Source organism: Saccopteryx bilineata, chromosome 3 (genome assembly GCF_036850765.1).
Source record: "Saccopteryx bilineata isolate mSacBil1 chromosome 3, mSacBil1_pri_phased_curated, whole genome shotgun sequence".
In the NCBI taxonomy this organism is placed as follows: Eukaryota; Metazoa; Chordata; class Mammalia; order Chiroptera; family Emballonuridae; genus Saccopteryx; species Saccopteryx bilineata.
The window spans coordinates 46,688,327-46,714,280 of NC_089492.1; the positions used below are offsets into that span (position 1 = coordinate 46,688,327).

Here is a 25,954-nt window from a genome sequence, read left to right on the forward strand (position 1 = left end):
GGGGACCCAGGTTCGATTCCCGGCCAGGGCACATAGGAGAAGCACCCATTTGCTTCTCCACCCCCCCTTCCTTCCTCTCTGTCTCTCTCTTCCCCTCCCGCAGCCAAGGCTCCATTGGAGCAAAGATGGCCCGGGCGCTGGGGGTGGCTCTTTGGCCTCTGCCCCAGGCACTAGAATGGCTCTGGTCGCGGCAGAGCAATGCCCCGGAGGGGCAGAGCATCGCCCCCTGGTGAGCAGAGCGTTGCCCCCTGGTGGGCGTGCCAGATGGATCCCGGTCAGGCGCATGCGGGAATCTGTGTGACTGTCTCTCCCCGTTTCCAGCTTCAGAAAAAAAATAAAAATAAAAAAATAAATAATAAATAAATAAATAAATAAATAAATAAAATTGAAGAAATAAAGACAAAAAACTAGCTAAAGGAGTTTATTGCCACAAAACCAGTATTATATGAAATGTTAAAGGCCTTGCTTTAAGAAGAGCAAGGAAAAAAATAACAGAAGAATATAATTAAAATATAAAATGGCAATAAATATGTACCTATCAATAATCACTTCAAAATTAAATGTTTAAATGATTCAATCAAAAGACACATGGTAGCTAAACAGATAAGAAATCAACACCAGATATATGCTATTTACAGAGATATACCTCAGAATGAAAGACCCACACAGACTAAAATTAAAGGGATGGAAAAAAGATATTTTATACAAACAGAAATTTAAAAATAGCTGCATGGCAATACTTACATTTGAAAACATAGACTTTAAAACAATGGTTATATTAGAAGACAAAAAAAGATACTACATAATGATAAAGGGAGTAACCTGACAAGGGATTATAACCCTTGTAAACATTCATACACTCAGTATAGGATCAGCTGAAAATGTAAAGCAAACCTTGATAAAAATGAAGGGAGAAATCAGTAACAATACAGTTATAATAGGGGTTTTAACACTTCATTGATATCAAAGATAGATCTTCCAGAGAAAATCAACATGAAAATTGCAGCTTTAATGAGAACACATTAGATCAGATGGATTTAACTAATATCCTCAGAGCATTTCACTCTAAAGCAGTATTAGTTTCAAGTGTACATGGAACATTCTCTTGGCTACACCACATATTAGAGCACAACAAAAGTCTCAATAAATTTTTTTTCTGTATTTTTCTAAAGTTAAAAGCAGGTATGCAGTCAGACTTCTGCATGTGCCCAATGGGGATCCACCTGGCATGCCCACCAGGGGCAATGTTCTGCCCATCTGGGGCACTGCTCTGTTGTGGCAGGAGCCGTTCTAGTGCCTGAAGCAGAGGCCACAGAGACATCCTCAGTACCCGGGCCAACTTTGCTCCAGTGGAGCCTCAGCTGCAGGAGGGGAAGAGAGAGACAGAGAAGAAGGAGAGGGGAAAGGGTGGAGAAGCATATGGGTGCTTCTCCTGTGTGCCCTGACCAGGAATTGAACCCAGGACTTATACATGCCAGGTTGACGCTCTGCCTCTGAGCCAACTGGCCAGGGCCTCAATAAATTTAAGAAGTTTTAAATCATATCAAACATCTTCTTTGACCATTATGTTGTAAAATTTGGAATCAATCTCAATTAAAAACTCAAAAAACACAAAGACATGAAGATTAAGTAATATGTTATTAAACAATACATGGGTTAACAATGAAATCAAGGAACAAATCAAAATATACCTTAAAACAAATGAAAATTAAAACACAACACAAAATATGTGGAACACAGCAAAAGCAGTAGTAAGAGGAAAATCCATAACATTATAGGCCTACCTCAAGAAAAAAATGTCTTAAGGAAACCAACTAACTTGACACTTAAAGGAACTAAAAAGAATTACAAACAAAGCCTGGAGTAAAAGCAAGGCAATAATAAGGATCAGAGTAGAAATAAATGAAACTGAGTACAAAAGCACAATACAGAAGATCAATGAAACCAAGAGCTAGTTCAGAAAAAATAAACAAGATTAACAAACATTTAACCAGGCTCATTGTTGGGCAAAGAAGTTTGTAAAATTTGTGTTATTTGGTTTTGCTCACTTTCATTGTTAAAAATGGCTGATGACCATGTGATTGCATTGCCCAGGTGTTACTGTTAATTTCCTTCATGCATGGGAAGAGGTTTGGTTACGCTAATGTGTGCTGGAGGGGGAGTTGTCGCACAAAAAAGTTTGTGAAGAAGGAGGAGCTAGGGGGCCATTTTGGGAGAGACCATGTTGTTGCAGAGGAGGCAGGCAGACAAGATGGCAGAGTGCTGAAGGGGAACAGAGGTGAGGGGCTTTGTGAGCTCCATTGAACTGGTGGGGTCTTTGATTCTAGGAAAACTCGAGTGTGTAAGTAGCTTTGTGAGCTCTGAGTCAGTGTGTTTTAGAGCCCAGTGTGTTTGTGTTTACTCGCCTGTTGGGAGCGAGCTAGAACAAAAGAAATGGTCCACCATTTCTTGGTTCTGTTGTTTCATTACCATCTATCTGAATCGAATGTGAACCTGCAACTGCTGGGCAGCTGTAATGGCAGTGGCAGCCTCTGGCCTTACACTCTCAAGAGAAAAAAAGAAAAGAGATAAACCAAATAAATAAAGTTAGAGATGAAAAAAGGAGGAGTAACAACTGACACCAAAGTAATACAAAAGATTTTTAGAAAATATTATGAACATCTATATGCCAACAAATGGGACAATCTAGATGAAATGGATAAATTTGTAGAACCATACAATGTTCCAAAACTGAATAAGGAAAAATCAGATATTCTGTATATAATCTGTATAGACAGATTATATCTAGTGAAATTGAAGCATTAATAAAAAAACTCTCAACAAACAAAAGTCCCAGACTGAATGCTGTCATGGGTGAGTTTTAGAAAACATTCAAAGAACATCTATCTTTCTCAAACTATCCCAAAAAAATTCAAGAGGAAGGAACATTCTAAACTTGTTTTACAAGGCCACCATTATCCTAATTCCAAAATGAGATAGAAACACTACAAAGAAATAAAATTATAGGATAATATCCCTGATAAATGTAGATGCTAACATTCTCAACAACATACTAGCAAATAGATCCAGCAATATATTGAAACAATTATACACCATGATCTAGTGGCATTTATTCTGACAATGCAAAGTTGGTACAACATCCTCAAATCAATAAATGTGATATACCACATTAACAAAATAAGAATAAAAATCACATGATCATATCAATAAATGCAGAAAATATATTTGATAAATCTAGCACTGATTTATTATAAAAATTCCCAGCAAAGTGAAAATTGACAGAACATTCTTCAACACAATAAAGAACACATATGATAAACCCACAACCAAATATCATACTCAATGAATATAAACTAAAAGTATTTCCCTAATATCAGGGACTATACAGGGGTGTCTGCTATCACCAACAAATTCAACATAGCACTGTGATTCCCAGTCAGAGAAATTAGACTAAAAGAAGAAATAAAAGCTATCTAAATTGGAAAAAAGAAGTAAAACTGTAATTATTTCAGATGACATGATACTGTATATAAAGGACCCTAAAAATTTCATGAAAAAGTTACTAGCACTGATAAACAAATTTAGTAAAGTAGCAAGATAAAAAATAAATATCAATAAATCAGTTACATTTTATACACTGCTAATGATCTATCAGAAAGGAAAAATAAAAAATCAATACCATTCACAATTTTTTTAAAAAGAAACCTAAGAATATATTTAAATAAAAGTATAAAAGACTTCAGAAAACTGTAAGATACTGAGAAAGAAAGATACAAATAAGTGGCAACAAAAACTATATTCATGGATAGAAAGAATTAACATCATTTAAATGTCCATATTACCCAAAAGAATTTATAGACTCAATGCAATTTCTATCAAGATACCAATGGTGTATTTTACATAAGTAGAACAAATATTCCAGAAATGTATCTGGAACCACAAAAGACTCTGAATAGCCATAGTAATCTTGAGAAAGAAAAAAAGTTGGAGAAATAATGCTACCTTCTATCAAATTATATTACAAGACCATCGTAATGAAAACAGTATGGTACTGGCATGAAACAGACATATAGATCAATAGAACATAATAGAGAGTCCAAGAATCAACACGTCTATATGCTCAATTAATATTTGACAAAGGAGGTAAGAACATAAAATGTGGTTAAAGCAGTCTTTTCAATGAACCAGGTTGTAAAAATGAAACAAATACATGCAAAAAAATAATAAAGCTAGACTACCTTCATATAACATTCACAAAAATAAACTCAAAATAGTTTAAAGTCTTAAATATTGGCCTGACCTGTGGTGGCGCAGTGGGATAAAGCGTCGACCTGGAACACTGAGGTTGCTGGTTCAAAACCCTGGGCTTGCCTGGTCAAGGCACATATGGAAGTTGAAGCTTCCTGCTCCTCCCCCCCTTCTCTCTCTCTCTCTCTCTCTCTTTCTCTCTCTCTCTCTCCCCCCCTCTAAAAAAATGAATAAATAAATAAAAATAATTTTAAAAAAAAGAAAAATAAAGTCTTAAATATTAAACTTGAAACCATTAAAATTCTAAAAGGAAGCATAAACAGTAAAATCCCAAATATTTCATTATTTTTCTTTTTGAAAAATTTTTTTTTATTTTCCTTAGAAAATAAAATTCAATGAGGTGATATATAAGTTTCAGGTAAATATTTCTATAACATCTGAACTGTTGATTACGTTGTGTACCCATCACCCAAAGTAAAATTATTTTCCATCACCATGTATTTGTCCTTCTTTACTACCCTCCTCTCATCTCCCTCTGCCACAACCCTCTTCCCTTGGTAACCACTTCATTTTTATCTATATCCATGAGTTGGACATGTCCTGTAGCAATATTTTTTTCTGATATATCTCCATGGTCAAGGGAAACAAAAGATAAACAAATGGAACTATATCCAATTTTGCCCAGCAAAGAAAACCATCAACAAAATGAAATTACAGCACTCTGAAAAGAGAACACAATTGTCAATACATCTGATAAAGGCTTAATATCCAAAATTTATAAAGAACTTATGAAGCTCAACACTAAAAAAATCAAATTAATAAATAAACAAAGGACCTGAATAGACACTTTTCTAAGGAGATAGATATGTTTGATAGACATGAAAAGATGCTCAGTGTCACTAATCATCATAGAAATACATAATACAAACTAAAATCACAAAGAAACATCATGTCATACTTTTCAGAAGGGCTATCATCAATAAATCAACAAACAGCAAGTTTTGGTAAGGGCGTAAAGAAAAGGGAACCCTCATATACTCTTGGTATAGCCACTGTGAAAAGAAGTATGGAGTTATATGAAAAAATTAAGAATGGAGTTACCTTTTGACCCTGCAACCTAAAATCTGGGAATATATTCTAGAACCTCAAAACACTAATTCAAAAAAATATATATGCACCGCTATGTTCACTGCAGCATTATCTATAATACTAAGATTTGGAAACAGCCCAAGTGCCCATTTGTAGATGAGTGGATAGAAAAGCTGTGATACAGTTACACAAAAGACTACTACATGGCCATAAAAAAAAGAAAATTTTACTTTTTCAACATGAATAGACCAGGGGAGAATTTTGTTAAGTAACATAAGCAAGTAAGAGAAAGCTAACTACCATATGATTTCACTCATATGTGGAATCTAATGAACAAAATGAACTAACAACTAAATAAAGATAAACTCATAATTGAGAGTAGGCTAACATCTGCTGGGGGGCTTAATGTAAGGGGTGTAGGTATTGAGCAAAAAGGGACAAAAAAGAGAAAATACTCATGAACAAAGACAATAGGGTGGTGATTGCCAAGGCAGGGTGGAGGTGAAAGAGTAGGGTGAAGGGGGATAAATGATGATGGACAAAGACTTGACTTGAGGGTGGTGAACACACAGTAAGGTGTATGGAGATGTGCTATAAAATTGGACACCTGAAACCTGCAAAATTATGTTAACCAGTGTCACCCAAATAAAATTACATTAGAAAATAATTAGTAATTTTAAAAATTAAGTGGCTTTAATCAAATATATAACTTAAACTACAAACATCTTTAGCAATATTTCTTAAAATGATTGTGATGACACATTTTGATATCAAAATTAGTTGAGTAGTTTTTTTTACAATCTACTTATGGTATACGGTTTTCTTATTAACAAGAGATATGTCTTTTATAATGCATGTTTTAAAAAGTTACAATCTAAACTTTCTTACCCAAAAATTTATTAGAAAATTATTAATATTAAATTCTCAAAAAATAAAAATTAAGGAAATGTCGAATCTTTCTGAGATTTTTTAAACCTCATTATTTATTTACTAAGAAATATTAGTTGTCATTGGCAATAGTTATAAAAGAGGCTTGGTTTTAAAAAACTGTAATCTGACAAGATATTAGCAATTATTTTCTTTAGAAATATCAATTCCTTATTTTTTCTGAAATAAGTTACATAAATTATCATTTATAAATAAAATTATATTGTAGGAGTTCTATCATTGCCACTCCTTAGCCAGATAGTCATAGCCAACCAATCATGGTACATTCATTTTCCACTGAGGTCAAAGAAGACTTGAAAATTTTCATCAGTTCAATGCTTTAGGAAGCCACTGCTAGTTCATAAGAAAGTTATTTGTCAATCTGAACTTTAATACAGTGAAAAAAATAATATATGTATATGTTACAAAAAGAGATTGATCTCTCCGTTTCTGTCTATCTGTCCCTATCTATCCCTCTGACTCTCTCTCTGTTTCTGTAAAAAAGAAAGAAAAGATTGATTACTGGATCTAAATAACTAAAAATTAGTGGTAAAAGATACAAAAATTATTTAAAAAACAAGTTTTATTTTATTTTCTATTCTATCACATTTATTTAACTTGTAAATTGTACTTGCATTTCTCTATTTTTCTTGTAACAATTTTATAATTGAAATGGTGATAAGTTTTTAACTATAGTGTGTCCGTAAAGTCATGGTGCACTTTTGACTGGTCACAGGAAAGGAACAAAAGACGATAGAAATGTGAAATCTGCACCAAATAAAAGAAACACCCACCTAGTTTCTGTAGGATGATGTGGCAGCATGTGCGCATGCACAGATGATGACATAACACCATGTATATAGTGGAGCAGCCCACGGCCATGCCAGTTGAAATGTGGATGGTACAGAGGAAAGTTCAGTGTGTTCTGTGGCTCACTAAATTTGAATCCGTGACCAAAGTGCAACGTGAATATCGGCGTGTTTATAACAAAGGTGCCACCAAATAGAAATAACATTATTCGATGGGATAAGCAGTTTGAAGGAAACTGGCGGTTTGATGGAGAAACCCCATTCTGGTAGGCCATCAGTCAGTGACGAGTCTGTAGAGGCTATACGGGATAGCTACCTAAGGAGCCCTAAAAAATCTGTGTGAGCCCACATCGAACTGCACTGAAAAGGTATGAAACTGGGAGAGTTTTTCTTTATTTGTTGCAGATTTCACATTTCTATCATCTTTGTTGCTTTCCTGTGACCAGTCAAAAGTGCACCGTGACTTTAGGGGCACACTGTATTAAAATGTTTGGATTTATCAATAGTGATACAAAAATTTCCTTTTCATTGTCTTTAATTTTACATTTAAATTTCCTCTTTCTTGATTCTTTAATTAAAATATGTGCATATTTTTAGACTATGCAGAACAAAACAAAGCAAAAGCAAAGAATTGTGTCATGTAGTTATGGAGTAATTTAAGTAAGCAATTTTAACAGAAGCAATTCATGATGTTTTTTGTAAATAAAAAAGACATCTTCAGCCCTGGCCGGTTGGCTCAGCGGTAGAGCGTCGGCCTAGCGTGCGGAGGACCCGGGTTCGATTCCCGGCCAGGGCACGCACATAGGAGAAGTGCCCATTTGCTTCTCCACCCCTCCGCCGCGCCTTCCTCTCTGTCTCTCTCTTCCCCTCCCGCAGCCAAGGCTCCATTGGAGCAAAGATGGCCCGGGCGCTGGGGATGGCTCTGTGGCCTCTGCCCCAGGCGCTAGAGTGGCTCTGGTCACAACATGGCGACGCCCAGGAGGGTCGCAACATGGCGACGGCCAGGATGGGCAGAGCATCGCCCCCTGGTGGGCAGAGCGTCGCCCCCTGGTGGGCGTGCCAGGTGGATCCCGGTCGGGCGCATGCGGGAGTCTGTCTGACTGTCTCTCCCTGTTTCCAGCTTCAGAAAAATGCAAAAAAAAAAAAAAAGACATCTTGGCCCTGGCTGGTTGGCTCAGCGGTAGAGCATTAACCTGGCATGTGGAAGTCCCAGGTTCAATTCCTGGCCAGGGCACACAGGAGAAGCACCCATCTGCTTCTCTATGCTTCCTCCTCTCATTTTTCTCTATCTCTCTTCCCTTTCCCACAGCCAGGACTCCATTGAAGCAAAATTTGCCCAGGTGCTAAGGATGGCTCCATGGACTGTCCCTCAGGCACTAGAATGGTGCTAGTAGCAAAGGAGCAATGCCCCAGATGGGCAGACCATTGCCCCTTGGTGGGCATTCTAGCTAGATCCTGGTCAGTGCATGTGGAGTCTGTCTCTCTGCCTCCCTGCTTCTCACTTCTCACTTCCCCATTTTTTTAAGCTACCTGTTTCATTAGTGTCATTTTCATGAGTGGTTACCATTAGATTATTAGAAAAAGTATTGTCATATTTAAAAGAATCCATTTATCTGGTGAGTGCTTCTGCATCCTCTTTTGCTACTGCTGATCTTTATCAAGTGTTAATAATTATTCTAAATATAAATAATGGATTAAACTCACCAATAATGAATTAAACTCATAAATATAAATATAAATGGATTGAACTCACCAATAAAGAGGCACAGAGAAAAAGATTGGATCAAACAGCAAAACCCAACCATAAGCTGCCTTCAAGAGAAACATCTCTGCTTCAAAAATAAAAGTAGACTCAAAGTGAAAGGTTAAAAAATGATTCTCCAAACAAATAATTCTCAAAGAAAAGCAAGTGTAGCCATGCTCATATCTGACAATGCTGAGAACAAGACAACAAAGATAACCAGAGACAAAGATGGACTTTTTATAAAAATAAAGAAGACACTGTGTCAGGAAAACATAACACTTCTTACTATATATGCACTGAACCAGGGAGCACCAAAATATATAAGATATTTATTAACTGATCTAAAAATAGAAACAGGCAAAACACAATCATATTTGAAGATCTCAACAAATCATTGACAGTCTCGATTGATCTTCAAAACAAAAAAAAACATCAATAAAGAAATATTGGCTTTGCCGTATCTGTAGGGGTACAGTGGATAAAACACCAACCTGAAATGTTGAGGTTGCCAATTTGAACCCTGGGCTTGACTGGTTAAGGCATAAATAAAAGTTGATGCTTTCTTCTCCTCTCCCTCCCTTCCCTCACCATATCTTATTCTCCAATCTCTAAAAGAAATATATAAAATCTTTTAAAAAATAAATTGGCTTTGATTGACACACTAAACCAAAGGGACATAGACATTTAAAGGACATTTTATCCCAGAACATGAGTATATATTGATATTTCTCTCTAAGATACATAGAACATTCTCAAGTAAGGACCACATATTGGGTCACAAAACTACATCAACAAATTTAGAAAGACTGAAATTATACCAAGCCTATTTACTGACCATAAGTCTTTGAAATCAGACTTCAACTGCAAAAAACAAGTAAAGAAACCCACAAAATATGGAATTAAACACCATGCTTCTAAGAAATGACTGGGTCAAAGAAGAAATAAAAACAGAGATTAAAATATATATACAGACAAGTGAAAATGATAACACAACATATCAAAATATCTAGGATGCAGCAAAAGTAGTAATAAGAGTAAAATTTATATCACTATAAGCTTATATCAAGAAATAAGAGAGATCCCAAGTAAACAACCCAATATCACACCTTAAGAAAATAGAAAAAGCAGACAGCCAACTAAATGGGAAATGTTATTTTCAAACAATAGCTCAGATAAGGGCCTAATATCCAAAATTTACAAAGAACTCACAAAACTCAACAACAAACAAACAAACAATCCAATAAAAAAATGGGAAGAGGACATGAACAGACACTTCTCCCAGGAAGAAATACAAATGACCAACAGATATATGAAAAGATGCTCATCTTCATTAGTTATTAGAGAAATGCAAATCAAAACTACAATGAGATACCACCTCACACCTGTTAGATTAGCTATTATCAACAAGACAGGTAATAGCAAATATTGGAGAGGCTGTGGAAAAAAAGGAACTCTCATTCACTGTTGATGGGACTGTAAAATAGTACAACCATTATGGAAGAAAGTATGGTGGTTCCTCAAAAAACTGAAAATAGAACTACCTTATGACCCAGCAATCCCTCTACTGGGTATATACCCCAAAACCTCAGAAACATTGATACGTGAAGACACATGTAGCCCCATGTTCATTGCAGCATTGTTCACAGTGGCCAAGACATGGAAACAACCAAAAAGCCCTTCAATAGAAGACTGGATAAAGAAGATGTGGCACATATACACTATGGAATACTACTCAGCCATAAGAAATGATTACATCGGATCATTTACAACAAAATGGTGGGATCTTGATAACATTATACAGAGTGAAATAAGTAAATCAGAAAAAAACAAGAACTACATGATTCCATACATTGGTGGGGCATAAAAACAAGACTAAGAGACATGGACAAGAGTGTGGTGGTTACCAGGGGTGGGGGGAGGGAGGATGTGGGAGGTAAGGAGGGAGAGGGGAAGGGGAAGGGGTAGGGGCACAAAGAAAACTAGATAGAGGGTGACGGAGGACAATCTGACTCTGGGCAATGGGTATGCAACATAATTGAATGACAAGATAACCTGGACATGTTTTCTTTGAATATATGTACCCTGATTTATTAATGTCACCCCCATTAACATTAATAAAAATTTATTTAAGAAAATAGAAAAAGAAAAACAAAGACAAGCCAAAATCAGCAGAACAAAAAAAATAGTAAAAATTAAAGCAGAAATAAATTTTAAAAAGACAGAAAAAGTATAGAAAAACTTAATACAACAAAAAACTGTTTTTTTAAAAAAAAATCAATAAAATTGACAAACCCTTTGCTAGAATCACTAAAGAAAAAAGGGAAAGGACTCATATAAAAAAATCTGAAATGAAAGAGTAAAAATTACCACAGATATAGTAGATTAAAAAAATCATTGTAGAATACTATGAACAATTATATGCAATCAAATTCAACAGCCCTAGAAAAAATAGATAAATTCTTAGAACTATACAATGTTCCTAGACTGAGTTAAAAGGAAGTAGAAAACTTAAATAGGCCCATTAGCATGGAGGAAATAGAAACAATTACCAAAATCTTCCCCAAAAATAAAAGTCCAGGACCAGAGAGCTACATTAGTGAATTCTACCAACTATTCATAGATTTTATTCCTACCCTTCTCAAACACTCCCAAAAAACTAGAAGCAATACTTTTTTACAATTTTTTATGAGGCCACCATAACCCTCATACCAAAACCTAGCAAGTATAGTACACAAAAAGACAACTACAGATTCCAAGATGGAGACTGAGTAGGCAGACATTACAACTGCCATCTCTCAGGACCAAATTGAATTACAAGTTAATTAAAGAACAATCATCTTAAAAAACCAATTTGGAGGAGGTGGCAAGATGGCAATGGAGTAAGAAGATGTACCAACTTCCACCTTCCAGAAACAAAGTGGATTACAACTTAATTTTAAGAATAATCATCTGGAAAAACCAACTTTGGACTAAACTAAGAGGACTCTTTAACCAAGGATAGCTAAAGAAGCCAGATTGAGACTGGTAGGAAAAGCATGGAAAAGGCTGCTCAGCTCCCAGGAGCAAACGGCAGCCTGGCGGGACTCGTGTGGTGGGAAGTGAGTTTAGCAGATAGGGGATGGTCCTGGGGCCCAAGAACAAAGCCCCAGCCTGCAGCCCCAGATCCTAGAATAAGTGTACAGACAGTATTTCACTGAGAAACAAGCCAGGATACTGTTTGCAAGAAAGAGACAGATTTCTCAGACCCAGAATTCTTCTCAAAGGGACTTGTCAGAAAACCTCTTTCTCAACCACTTGCCCAAAACTCCAGGGGATGGGGAAAGCTGAGAGGACTGGAGTAGCAGGAAGAGAGTGTAATCTAGGAGGCGCAAGGAGAAACACTTTGAGGGACAGCCATGCTAACCCTTGGGCTGAGTCACTCCCCAAATCTAAAGTGAATATTTTTCTTGGAACCAGCAATACTAGCAAAGGGAAGCAGGTCACCAGCCAAACAGAAGCTCTCCTGCTGCACTCAGAGTATAGCTGCTTAAAAGCAGGGAGCCTTCAGGAACGCAGTATTGATTGCTAGGGTCTGAGTTGCAATGCCCCCCCACACACACACACACACACTGGTGAGTACTTGCCAGAGGGCGATGGTGGAGGGAGGCAAAAGTGTGGTCCCATCTGTGGGGCAGAAACTGGGAGCTGGCTGCAGTTGCGAACCAGGCATGAGCGCAGTCCTGACCACAGGCTATGACTGAGTCCTTGCATAATCTCAGTCCCACTGGGTGGGGGTGGAGGCTGAGGGTGGCTGTGGCAGTAGAAGGGGTGAACAAAAGTGGTCCAACCTGTGGCTTCAGGCTGGGTGAGCAAGAGCTGTCCCACCTGCAGTCCTGCCCACAGGGGCAAGGTGAAAGCCAAGGAACCAGCTGAGGCCAGTGGCCGAGCACAGATGCAAAGCCCCACACACAGGGCTGAGGGTTGCAATCCCTGGCATGTGAAAGCAGCCCTGCTGATGGGGGTGGGGTAAAGGCCGAGGGCAGACAAGTCTTGTATTGTAGCCCAAGCACATGAACACAATAATGCCCATGGAGGAGAGGTGGGAACCGCAGTGACCACCACAGCGGGCCAGTGCCAGCAACACCCATACCCAAACTCCTGAGGTGGCAGTCCTGAATACAGACTATAAATAGGGAACACAGAGGCCACACCTATTGAACTCCTGTGGTCACACCCTTCTTATACACAGACAAAATGGGAAGGCAGAGAAATGCAACCAAAATGAATTAAAAGAAATCCCCAGAAAAGGACTTGAATGAGTTGGAAATAACCAAATTACCAGATTCAGAGTTTAACATAATTATTGTTAGGATGCTTAAAAACATTAGAGCAACAATAAATAGACATAACGACCACCTAAATAAGGAAATAGCAAGTATAAAAAAGGACATTGAAATAATAAAAGAGAATAATTCAATAATGACAAAAATAATATCAGAAATGAAAAACACACTGGAAGGAATTAAAAGCCACATGGATGAAGCTGAGAATCAAATCAGCAAGTTAGAGGACAAGGTAAATGAAGGAACAAAGCAGAGCAGCAAAAAGAAGACAGGCTCAAAAAGTCTAAGGAAATTCTAAGAGAGCTCTATGACAACAGGAGAAATAACATCCGCATCATAGGGGTTCCTGAAGAAGAAGAGAAAGAAGAAGGGATTGAAACCTTATTCAAAGAAATCATATCTGAAAACTTCCCTAAATTGATGCAGGAAAGTCACACAAGTTCAAGAAGCACAGAGAATTCCATTAAAGAGAAACCCAAAGAAATTGATGCCAAGACACATCATAACTAAAATACCAAAGCTAAGAGATGAATAAAAAATATTAAAAGCTGCTAGAGAAAAAAAGTCAATCACCTAAAAAGGAGCACCCATAAGGATGGTGTCTGACTTCTCAACAGAAATACTTGAGGTCAGGAGGAAATGGCAAGAAATATTCAAAGTAATGCAGAACAAGAGCCTACAACCAAGACTTCTTTATCCAGCAAGGTTATCATTTATAATTGAAGGAGAAATAAAAAGCTTCCCAGACAAAAAAAAAAAAAAAAAAAAAAAAAAAAAAAAAAAAAGCTCAAGGAACTCATTACAACCAAAAAATGCTGCAAGAAATATTAAGGGGCCTGTTATAAACAGAACAAAGGGGGAAAAGAATATAGTAAAAGAGGAATACAGCTTTAAAGAATAAAATGGCAATAAACAACTACATATGAACAATAACCTTAAATGTATATGGATTAAGTAATCCAATCAAAAGACATAGAGTAGCCACATGAATAAGAAAACAGGATGCATACATATGCTGTCTACAAGAGATGCACCTCAAAACAAAAGACAGACAAAGACTGAAAGTAAAAGTTGCAAAAAAATATTTTATGAAAATAGAAATAAAAAAAGCTGGGGTAACAATACTTATATTTGACAAAATAGACTTTAAAACAAAGGCTATAGTAAGAGATAAAGAAAGTCACTACCTAATGATAAAGGGAGCAATCCAACAGGAAGATATAGCCATTATAAATATCTATGTACCTAATATAGGAGCACCTAAATATATAAAGCAGACTTTGATGGATATAAAAGGCGAGATCAACAACAATACTATAATAGTAGGGTATTTCAATACCCTACTAACATCATTAGATAGATCTTCAAGAAAGAAAATTAACAAAAAAAAACCCAAACAAAACAGCAGACTTAAAGGACACACTAGATCAACTGGATTTAATAGATATCTTTAGAATCTTTCACCCTAAAGCAGCAGAATTTACATTCTTTTCAAGTGGCAATGGTACATTCTCTAAAATAGACCACATGTTAGGGTAGAAAAGGGGTCTCAACAAATTTAAGAAGATTGCAATTATATCAAGCATCTTCTCTGATCACAATGGCATGAAACATGAAATCAACCACAACACAAAAACAAAAAAATACTCAAACACTTGGAAAATAAATAGCATGTTACTAAATAACAAATGGGTTAACAATGAGATCAGAGAAGAAATTAAAAATTCCTAGAAACGAGCAATAATAAGCATACAACAACTCAAAATTTATGGCACACAGCTAAAGCAGTACTGAGAGGAAAGTTCATAGCATTACAGGCATACCTTAAGAAGCTATAAAAAGCTCAGATAAACAACTTGACCCTGCATCTAAAAGAATTAGAAAAAGAACAGTAAGTAAAGCCCAAAGGTAGTAGAAGGAAGGAAATAATAAAAATCAGAGCGGAAATAAATGACATAGAGGCTAAAGAAAAAAATACAAGGATCAAAGAAACCAAGAGCTGGTTCTTTGAAAATATAAACAAGATTGATGAAACTTTAACCAGATTCATCAAAAGAGAGAGAGAGAAAGAGAGAGAGAGAGAGGACTCAAATAAATAAAATTAGAAATGAGAGTGGAGAAATAACAACAGAAATACAAAGAATTGCAAGAAAATACTATGAAGAACTGTATGCCAAAAAATTAGACAACCTAGAAGAAATGGACAAATACATTGAAACAAATAATCTTTCAAAAATCAATCTGGAAGAATTAGAAAACCTACACAGACCAATGACAACAAATGAGATCAAAAGAGTTATCAAAAAACTCCCAACAAACAAAAGCCCTGGGCCAGATGGATTCACAGGTGAATTCTACCAAATATTCAAAGAAGAACTAACTCCTATCCTTCTCAAGCTATTTCAAAAAATTCAAAAATAAGGAAGACTTCCAAGCTCCTTTTATAAGGCGAGAATAATTCTGATTCCAAAACCAAGCAAAAACACAAAGAAAGAAAATTATATGCCAATATCCCTGATAAATTTAGATGCTAAAATCCTCAACAAAATATTAGCAAACTGGATCCAGCAATACATGAAAAAAATCATACATCAGGATCAAGTGAGATTTATTCTGGGAAGGCAAGGCTGCTACAATATTTGCAGATCAATCAATGTGATTCATCAAATAAACAAAAGAAAAAAGAAAAGAGATATGATAATTTCAATAGATGCATAAAAAGCATTTGATAAAATCCAGCACCCATTTATGATAAAAACTCTTAGTAAAGTGGGAATACAGGGAACATACCTCAACATGATAAAAGCTATCTATGACAAACCCACAGCCAACATCATATTCAATAAGCAAAATTTAAAAGCAATCCCTTTAAGATCAGGAACAAGGCAGGGGTTCTCCCTTTCACCACTCTTATTCACCATAGTACTGGAAGTCCTAGCCACAGCAATTAAACAAAAAGAAAAAATCAAAGGTATCCAAATTGGAAAAGAAGAAGTAAAATTATCATTATTTGCTGATGATATAATACTGCACATAGAAAACTCTCAAGGCTCAGTCAAAAAACTACTAGACCTGATAAATGAATTTGGCAAAGTGGTAAGATATAAAATTAATATTCATAAATCATGGGCATTTTTATATACCAACAATAAACTGTTTGAAAGACAAATTAAGAAAACAATCCCCTTCACTATTTCAAAAAATAAATAAATAAAGTGCCTAGAAGTTAATTTAACCAAGGAGGTAAAAGACTTGTACTTGGAAAATTATTAGATATTGAAAAAAGATCAAGAAAGATACCAAAAAGTGAAAACATATATGTACAATGTTCATGAATAGAAAGAATAAAAATCATTAAAATCTCTATATTATCAAAGCAATCTATAGATTCAATGCAATTCCTATAAAATACCAATGGCATCCTTAAAAGAGATTTAAAAAAGTATTTCAAAACGTTATATGGAACCAAAAAAGATCATGAATAGCCTCAACAATCTTGAAAATAAAGGATAAAGTGGAAGATATCACACTTCCTGATATCAAGTTGTACTACAAGGCATTCGTAATTAAAACAGCTTGTTACTGGCATAAAAAACAGGCATACAGATCAATGAAACAGAACAGGGAAGCCAGAACTAAACCTAAGCCCTTATAGTCAATTGATATTTCACTAAGGTGGTAAGAGCATATAGTGGAGTAAAGACAGTCCCTTTAATAAATGATGTTAGAAAAATTGGACAGGTACATGCAAAAAAATATGAAACTAGACCTTCAATTCACACCATTCACAAAATAAAATCAAAATGGATAAAAGACAAATGTAAGTTGTGAAACTATAAACATCTTAGAAGAAAACATAGGTAGTAAACTCTCCAGTATATCTTATAGAAATATTTTTTGCTGATTTATCTCCATGGGCAAGTGAAATAAAGAACAAAATAAACAAATAGGACTATATAAAACTAAAACGTTTTGCACAGCAAAAGACACCATTAACAAAACAGAAAGACAACTCACACAATGGGAAAACATATTTGCCAATACGTCTTGATAATTGGTTAGTAATCAAAAATTTTAAAGAATTTTTAAAACTCAATACCAGAAAGGTAAACAATCCAATTAAAAAATGAGCAAAAAAACTGAATAGTCACCTCTCCAAAGAGGACATACAGATGACCAATAGGCATATGAAAAAATATTCAATGTCATTAATTATCAGAGAAATGCAAATTAAAACCTCAATGAAATATCACCTTACATCAGTCAGAACAGCGCTCATTAACAAATCAACATACAATAAGTGCTGGTGAGGGTGTAGAGAAAAGAGAACTTTCCTTCACTGCAGGTGGGAATGCAGACTTGTGCAGCCACTGTGGAAAACAGTATGGGGTTTTCTCAAAAAATTAAAAATACAACTGCCTTTTGACCCAGCTATTCCACTTTTAGGAATATATCCTAAGAATACCAAATCACTGATTCAAAAGAAGATATACCCCCACCATGTTTATGGCAGCATTGTTTCCAATAGCCAAGATCTGGTAACAGCCCAAGTGTCCATCAGTGGACAAGTGGATTAAAAAACTGTGGAACATATACACAATGGAATACTACGCAGCTGTGAAAAAGAAGGAAATCTTACCTTTTATGACAGCATGGATGGACCCGGAGATTATTATGCTAAGTGAAATAAGCCAGTCAGAGAAAGACAAATATCATATGATCTCACTTATATGTGGAATCTAATGAACAAAGTGAACTGAAGAATAGAATAGAGGCCCTGGCTGGTTGGCTCAGCGGTAGAGCGTCGGCCTGGCGTGCGGGGGACCCGGGTTCGATTCCCGGCCAGGGCACATAGGAGAAGCGCCCGTTTGCTTCTCCATCCCCCCCCTCCTTCCTCTCTGTCTCTCTCTTCCCCTCCCGCAGTCAAGGCTCCATTGGAGCAAAGATGGCCCGGGCACTGGGGATGGCTCCTTGGCCTCTGCCCCAGGCGCTAGAGTGGCTCTGATCGCGGCAGAGCGACGCCCCAGAGGGGCAGAGCATCGCCCCCTGGTGGGCATGCCGGGTGGATCCCGGTCGGGTGCATGCGGGAGTCTGTCTGACTGTCTCTCCCCGTTTCCAGCTTCAGAAAAATACAAAAAAAAAAAAAGAATAGAATAGAGGCAGAGGCAAGGTCACAGAGAGCAGGGACAGATGTCAGAGGTAAGGGGGATGAGGGGATGGGATCAGAGATGGTGAAGAGATTAGTGAAATTATTTATACATAACACATAAATACAAATAATAGGACAGCAAATCAGAAAGGGAAGGGGAAATGGAGTTTGAGGGCGGGGGGCCAAGAGGGTGTAATGGAGAACAACGGGGTGGGGGTAAGGAAGTTATATTGAGTGGGACACTTGAATTCATGTTAACACAAATTTAAATTAATAACAATTAAAAAAAAACATTAAAGTAACCCAGTGTGAAATTAGATGTGCCATATAAAGTTGGAAACAAATTGCACCCTTCAACAAATTAAAAGTAAAAAAGCCAATCATTAACCATTATAGAAGGAAGTATGGTGGGTCCTCAAAAAACTAAGAATAGATCTACCATGTGACCCAGCAATTCCTCTACTGGATATCTACCCTGAAAACTTGAAATCACGGGTACGTAAAGATACATACAACCCCATGTTCATTGCAACATTATTCACAGTCTCCAAAATATGTCGTTATATTTATAAAAAAAATTTAAATATTGATAACTACAACCAGTGGCTATTGTATTTTTCTTTATTTATTTATAAATACCATATATTTAAGTGTTTCAATTATTTTAATGCCTTGTAATAAAGTTTTACATTTCTATCCTGTATAGGTTTATATATCTTTACTTAAATTTGCTTCTAAAAGAAAGCAGGAAGCAAGAGTATGAGGAAAAAGACAAAGGAGAATGGAGGAGAAAAAGTAGAGAGAAGACAGGAGGAAGATGGGAAGAAGGAGGAAAGTAGAAGAGAAGGGGCAAATAGAGAAAGAAAGAAAAAGAAAAAGAAAATGAGATAGTGTGAGGAAAGAGGATGATTAGGAGAGATAAAAGAAAAGGACAGAAAAGGGAGGCAGAGAGAAAGGGAAGAGTAAGTATATAGTTTCTGGTTTATATTCAAGTCAGAACACTTTATTTTTTTTAAAGCTGACTCACCATTACAATTGCCATTGAGCAATGTGTTTTGTTCACACTGAAATAAAAACAAAATAAAGAATTACATTATAAAATTTATTTTTTCCTTAAAAAAGTGCATCATTCCTTTCTTCATAAATAACATAAAACTCTCCAATAATTATTTTCCACAGTCAATTTTTTCAGAATGATAAATAGAACTAAAAAAAATAACATGATACTTAGCTTTAAGTGTAAATTTGCTTAGTAGATAATCTATGTTAGCAAGTCAAACTATCTTCTTTAGAATATATTATGCAAGACTAAATTTGTTTTTCTTTTTGATCAAAAATTAACATTTTCATGTGTTTTTATGTATCATATTTAATCAGGGAATAAACTCATTAACATAACATTCTTTGAGTCACTAATTTTTTATTCCATATTATACAAATGTTAACTTTTCATCTGAAGACCCATAAAAATGCCTGAAAAACATTCCTAATTTAGGAAAATGCTGAAAAATAAAAAGGACTTTGTAACCAATAATTAACTTCTTAAAATTGATAATAATTGATGCCCTAAAAAGATAGCATGCTATCTACTTCTCAAAAAAATGTGATTTGTTATTATTAACTATTGTCATTTTGTTAGTGATGACAATTGATATTTCTTGAGTACTTCTAAGGACTTTATATTACCATATCTCCCCATATAAAAGACGCTCCATGCATAAGACACGCCTTAATATTAGGGGCCAAAATTTGAAATGAAAAAAAAGTATTACATAAAGTTATTGAATTCAACTTTTATTCATCATAAATTTGATTCAACTCCTCATCACTGTCAAAACTCCCATTCATTAGCTTGTCCTTATCTATGTCTGATGACAAATTACTGTCTTCATATATTGCCTCATCCTCCATTCCATCTATGCCATTTGAAATGCTACACTTCTTAAATGACTTGACAATGATCTCAATCTTGATGTTATCCCAGGATCTTTTCACCCAAGTACAAACTTCTTCTATAGTTGGTTTCTTCACTCTTCCTACTGGTGTCAAATTGTCCCCAGAAGACTTCATCCATTGATTCCATTCATCTTTCATGGCAGCTTTGAAGGATTTGTCAATCAAGTGATTAGAGCTGGGATGTCAATCCTCCAGATATATATATTTTTTTTTTTTGGTATTTAGCTTTGGGTTTTTTTGTGTGTTTTTATTTAATTATTAATTTTAATGGGTTGACATTAATAAACCAGGGTACATATGTTCAGAGAAAACATCTCCAGGTTATTTCGACATTTAATTATGTTGCATACCCCATCACCCAAAGTCAAATTGTCTTCCATCACCTTCTATCGGGTTTTATTTGTGCCCCTCCCCTCTCCCCTCTCCCTCCATCTCCTCCTCCCACCCTCTTCCCCCAGTAACCACCACACTCTTGTCCATGTATCTTAGTCTCATTTTTATGTCCCACCTATGTATGGAATCATGCAGTTCTTAGTTTTTTCTGATTTACTTATTTCACTCCATATAATGTTATCAAGATCCATCCATGTTGTTGTAAATGGCAATATGTCATCATTTCTTATGGCTGAGTAGTATTCCATAGTATATATGTACCACATCTTCTTCATCCAATCATCTACTAAAGGGCTTTTTGGTTGTTTCCATAAAATAAATCAAAGACCTAAATATAAGACCTGAAACAATAAAGTACATAGAAGAAGACATAGGTACTAAACTCATGGACCTTGGTTTTAAAAAGCATTTTATGAATTTGACTTCAAAGGCAAGAGAAATGAAGGCAAAGATAAATGAATGGGACCACATCAGACTAGAAAGTTTTTGCACAGCAAGGGAAACTGACAACAAAACAGATAGCCAACTAAATGGGAAATGATATTTTCAAACAACAGCTCAGATAAGGGCCTAATATCCAAAATATACAAAGAACTCATAAAACTCAACAACAAACAAACAAACAATCCAATAAAAAAATGGGAAGAGGACATGAACAGACACTTCTCGCAGGTATTTTTGACAGCAAGTTTTGATTTTTTGCTCTGTGGCAATCTTCTTTGTAATTTTTGTTATGTGTGCCTTGAAGTGATCAAGCACCAATAGGGCAGTTTTACATAAAAGCCCACCTGATCTCCTCCAAACTTTCTCAAACCAGATTTTCATCTGATCCTGATCCCTCCAACTCTTGTCATAAATGTGGACAATCACTCCTCGAGGGATGTCTTCTTTTATCATTGTTTTGTGTTTGAAAATTAGCATAGAAGGCAGCTTGGTTTCATCATCACAAGCAAGAACAACACTTGTCTTCACAGTTAGTTTTCATCCTCTTCTTATCACAGTTCTGGGACTTGGGACATCAAATTAAAGGGGTACTTTGTCCATATTTGCAATCTGTCCCAACTCAAACTGATGTGTCTTTTGACATTGAATGACAAAATGATGAAATTCAAAAACCTTCTGCTCATAGTATTCAGGCATTTGGGGCATGTCTGGTGCATGTATGCACGCTTAGTCCATTCCGTTTCATGAACCTGAAGTACCAATTGCGTATTCCTTTGAAACCAGTAACTTCTTTCTCATCAGCCATTCTTCTTGCCTCATGCTGAACCATCTTTGTGGACACAGGAATTCCAATTGCCTTTTGCTCTCCTATCCATATCTTCAATTCTCTCTCTAAATCAGGCCATTTTGCTGACTTGTCTCTCATGACCTTCTTCTGCCATGGCATTTTCAGTAGGTTTTCTTCTTCCTGTTGCCAGGCTTGGATTGATTTCTCAGTTGGAGGAGAACCAAACTTATATTCAGCAGCATAATTTCCATTCACTTTTGCTAACTGGATCACTTTTAACTTGAATTCAGCACTGTATGAAAATCTTTTCTGAGCCATTTCTGGGCAGAACATGGCAAAATGTAACCCACCATAATATACTAATAACAAGTGCAAAACACAAAGACAACAAGTGCAAAAAAGCAGAAAATGCAAGTAAAAAAATCTACAACAATGCATGCAAAAACAAGGGTAAGAAATGCAAGTAAAAAAAATCTACAACCACTGTATCAGATGCACCCAGTTTTTAGACACCCAAATTTTTTGAAATATATAGAGAAATATGGTAAGTCTCTAATCATCAGAGCAAACCCATAAATTTACTAATCTCATTTTTTGATATAAATTTTTAAAATTTCTAAACTTTGAAAAAGTTAAATAACTTGACTAAAGTCACAAAGCTAGTAAGAACCTGGGATTAAACCTGAGATCAGACCTTTATATTCTGAACCACATGCTTCAAACTGCTAATTTATACTGCTTTTCCCATAAAATCAGTTTTCATTTTAGAGGCTGACTATAGAACATTTATTTTCCCTTTTGGATACCTGGTAGTGCAGCTTATATATTTTAAGTCTGGTTCTGACAGTTATTAAATAATTCCCATCAGGTTATTTTATATCATGGGACTTGTGGTGATTAAGTTACATAGCCCAATAAAAGGGATTAACTACTGAATGACATTTAAATAATGTGAGATTATTTTTCATAGCCTTAAAAATACTTTGTCTGAAATCTTCCCCACCAAATTATTTTGAATAATTTATGTAAATACTTTAAGCAGGGGAGGTAGAAAATGACTCTACACTCCTGAAGTATAGACTGCATTTAGAGAATTGTTTTTAAAGGGTAAGGTTTGTAAAAGGGAAAAACAGAGTATAACTTTGCAATGGAGAATTCTGACAAATATTACCTAGTCCAGTTGATCAAGTTCAATCAACATCAACAGTGATAAATCATGTTGGCAGTATGTACCTTTGATATAATTTGATGAAAATGGCACTTTGCCTCTATAGTTTTATTTCTAAAACTTGTATCTCCAGTCTTAGGAGATAAATTCAATACAGAAAAATTCTACATCAGCAATTTTCATCCTTTTTCATCTTATGGCACACATGAAATAATTATGAAAATTCTGAAGCACATAAAAATATATATTTTTGAGATGACGTCACAGTGATGGCACAGTAGGAAGCGATACCGAAAATCTCCCCATAAACTCAACAAGTTCTTCAACCAGAAACAGAAAAACCTATCCTTGGAGTCTTCAGATGCTTCACAACACACCCGAAGGTAGGATCGAGCGAAAGATTGGCTAAATATATGGTCAAACTCCGGGGGAAATAAGGAATAAGAAATGCTCCACCTTCCTCTCTAATCCAAACAGGATGGCTTTCACTGAGAACTGAGAATATAGAAACTAAGGCGGGCATAGGGAGTGAATAGTTCCAGGCTGCGGTACAAACAGCCAAACCAGGCTGTGGCACGGAGATCCAAGCCGTGGAAAAACCTGGGCAATTCAAGCTAACACGTGCGCGCCAAACCCAGACAAAGAAAGACAAGTGGGGCAGCCATTTACCGCATCTCCTGGTTGGCGTGGTTAGTGGGCAAGAGATTCCTACGAACACTTCAGGGGTGGGCGCCGCCCATGCTAACCCACAGAGAAGCAAAGTCAGAGGCCTCTGTGTGGGAAAAAAGCAGCATCTCCTAGGAGCCCCAGCGCCCTGAGGGGACCAGGCACGGGGAGGGAGCTGGAGCCAACTCCAACGGCGGAACTTTTCTGTGCGGGAGGAGGGCTTTCGCGGAGCGAGAGGCGTCCCACCTGAGCCTCATAATCTGGTCAGTGCGCACGCACGCAGAGTGGGCAGGAGATAACTCCAAACTCCTCAGGGGTGGGCGCCCGTGTTTTCCCTCAGAGGAGCAGAGTCAGAGGCCTGTGAGCGGGCCAGGAGCGGAAGCCCCAGCACCCTGGGAAAGCCGCACGGGGACAGAGCGAAAGCCAATTCCAACCCAGTAACTTTTCCGTGTGGGCAGAGGGCTTTCTCGGAGTGAGAGGCGTCCCACCTGAGCCTCATAATCTGGTCAGTGTGCACGCAGGAAGAGTGGACAGGAGATTCCTCCAAACTCCTCAGAGGTGGGCGCCCGTGTTTTTCCCACAGAGGAGCAGGTCTGTGAGTGGGCCAGGAGTGGAATCTCAGGCAGCCCTAGCCCCTTGGGAAAGCCGCACAAGGATAGAGCAAAAGCCAATTCCAAAGCTCGATCTTTTCCGTGTGGGTAGGGATTTCACTCGAAGTGTGACCTGTCTGGTCTGACATCCTGGTGGGTGCACACGGAGAGTGGGCTAGAGATTCCTCCAAACGCCTCAGGAGTGGGCACTCGAGTTATCCCACAGAGGGGCAGAGCCAGAGGTCTTTGAGTAAGAGGAAGCCACGCCTGATTATGCTGGCAGATCTGACTGACTGAGCCTTACTCAGAGCCCTGTGCTGAGTGGGAATAGAGTGGGGAGTTGCCAGCTCTTTGAGACTCTTACTATCCAGGCAGAGGCAGCAGCAACCCCATAGCTGGATTATCAGGCTTCTAATTGTGGAAGGAAAGACTAGGAGAGAGGCTCCAGGAACACTCTCACAGTGAGAGATCCTCTCACTGTTGGAGCCTATAAACACTAATGAACCTCAACTGCCAACGAGACTGAAGCCCAATACATGACATTGCCATAGAGAATTATCAACTGCAAACCTCTTCCAGAGCGTGCCACAGGGGCAGAACCCAGGGTACAAAGTCACCGACCAGAAAGACAGAAAAGCAAAAGCAAGACGACAACCTCTCAAAATCAAGAATAATCTGCAGATTTTATAACCTATCACATTTTATTATATTTGTTCGTCTGTGTCTCTTTTCTTCATTCTTGATTTTTTGTTCTACTCCAATTTGGTCATTTAATTCTCTCTGTCTTACTCTCGCCTCTCTTTGAACTACACTACCCATAAGTGTTACATCTCCCATTATCTTTTCTTTCCTCCTCCTTTCTCTCTTTGAGGGTTGCAATCCAAAACCCCTAACTCTCTCTTTCTCTCTCCTCCTTTTTCTTTTTTCTTCTTTAAGTGGTTCCATCTTTTCTCTCTCTCTCTCTCTTTTCTCCCTCTATATTAGTCTCTTCCTCTCTCCTTTACGTCTTCTCTCATTTAAACTTTAATAACGAACAAATTATCTTATCTGGGACTCAAACTTAAGTTTGTGGCATTTTGGAGGGTTTTTACTTCACCTTTTTAACACATTAGCAGTGCTCCCATCCCTGGCTCTCCATTTTATCTAGTTCTTGTTCCACTAAATACAATACATTTTTAATTTTCCACCCCTTTTTCCTGTTTCCCTCTTATTCCTCTCATCATAACTCTGAGTCAGCCAACACCTAAAAGCAAAACATTTTATTCTTGACCCAAATTTTTTCCTAATTTGCTTTTTGTGGGTCTATACTGCTCCCCCATTATTTATATATAAATATTTTTTTCTTTTATTTTTTTTTCTTTTTTTTCTTTTTCCTTTACCCCTATATTACTTCTCCCCAATTCAGGCCCTCCACTACAGGTATTGTTTGTTCTATTTAGTACAATATAATTCACAGTTCATCACAAGATTTTCTCAAAAAATAGGGGAGAGGAGAGGAGAGGAAAAAAGGAGGGGAAGGAATTATTCCCTTTTTTTCCTCAAATTTTTATCTTATTTTATTTTTCTTTATTTAATGATTAATTTTTTTAAAAAAACGCGCAATTTTTTTATTTATTTATTTTTTATCCTTTTATTCCTTATAAAATCTCATTAATACTATCA

The 25,954-nt window shown here is 36.8% G+C and overlaps 1 protein-coding gene across 1 annotated transcript in view; it reads right to left on the reverse strand.

The window, feature by feature from the left end:
- SLC26A7 (solute carrier family 26 member 7) overlaps positions 1–25,954 on the reverse strand; it is a 260,877-nt gene that overhangs the window by 22,747 nt on the left and 212,176 nt on the right. Inside the window, exon 14 of the mRNA XM_066264649.1 lies at positions 19,316–19,352. Within this exon, the coding sequence (XP_066120746.1) occupies positions 19,316–19,352 (37 nt within the window). The remainder of the gene's footprint in view (positions 1–19,315; positions 19,353–25,954) is intronic.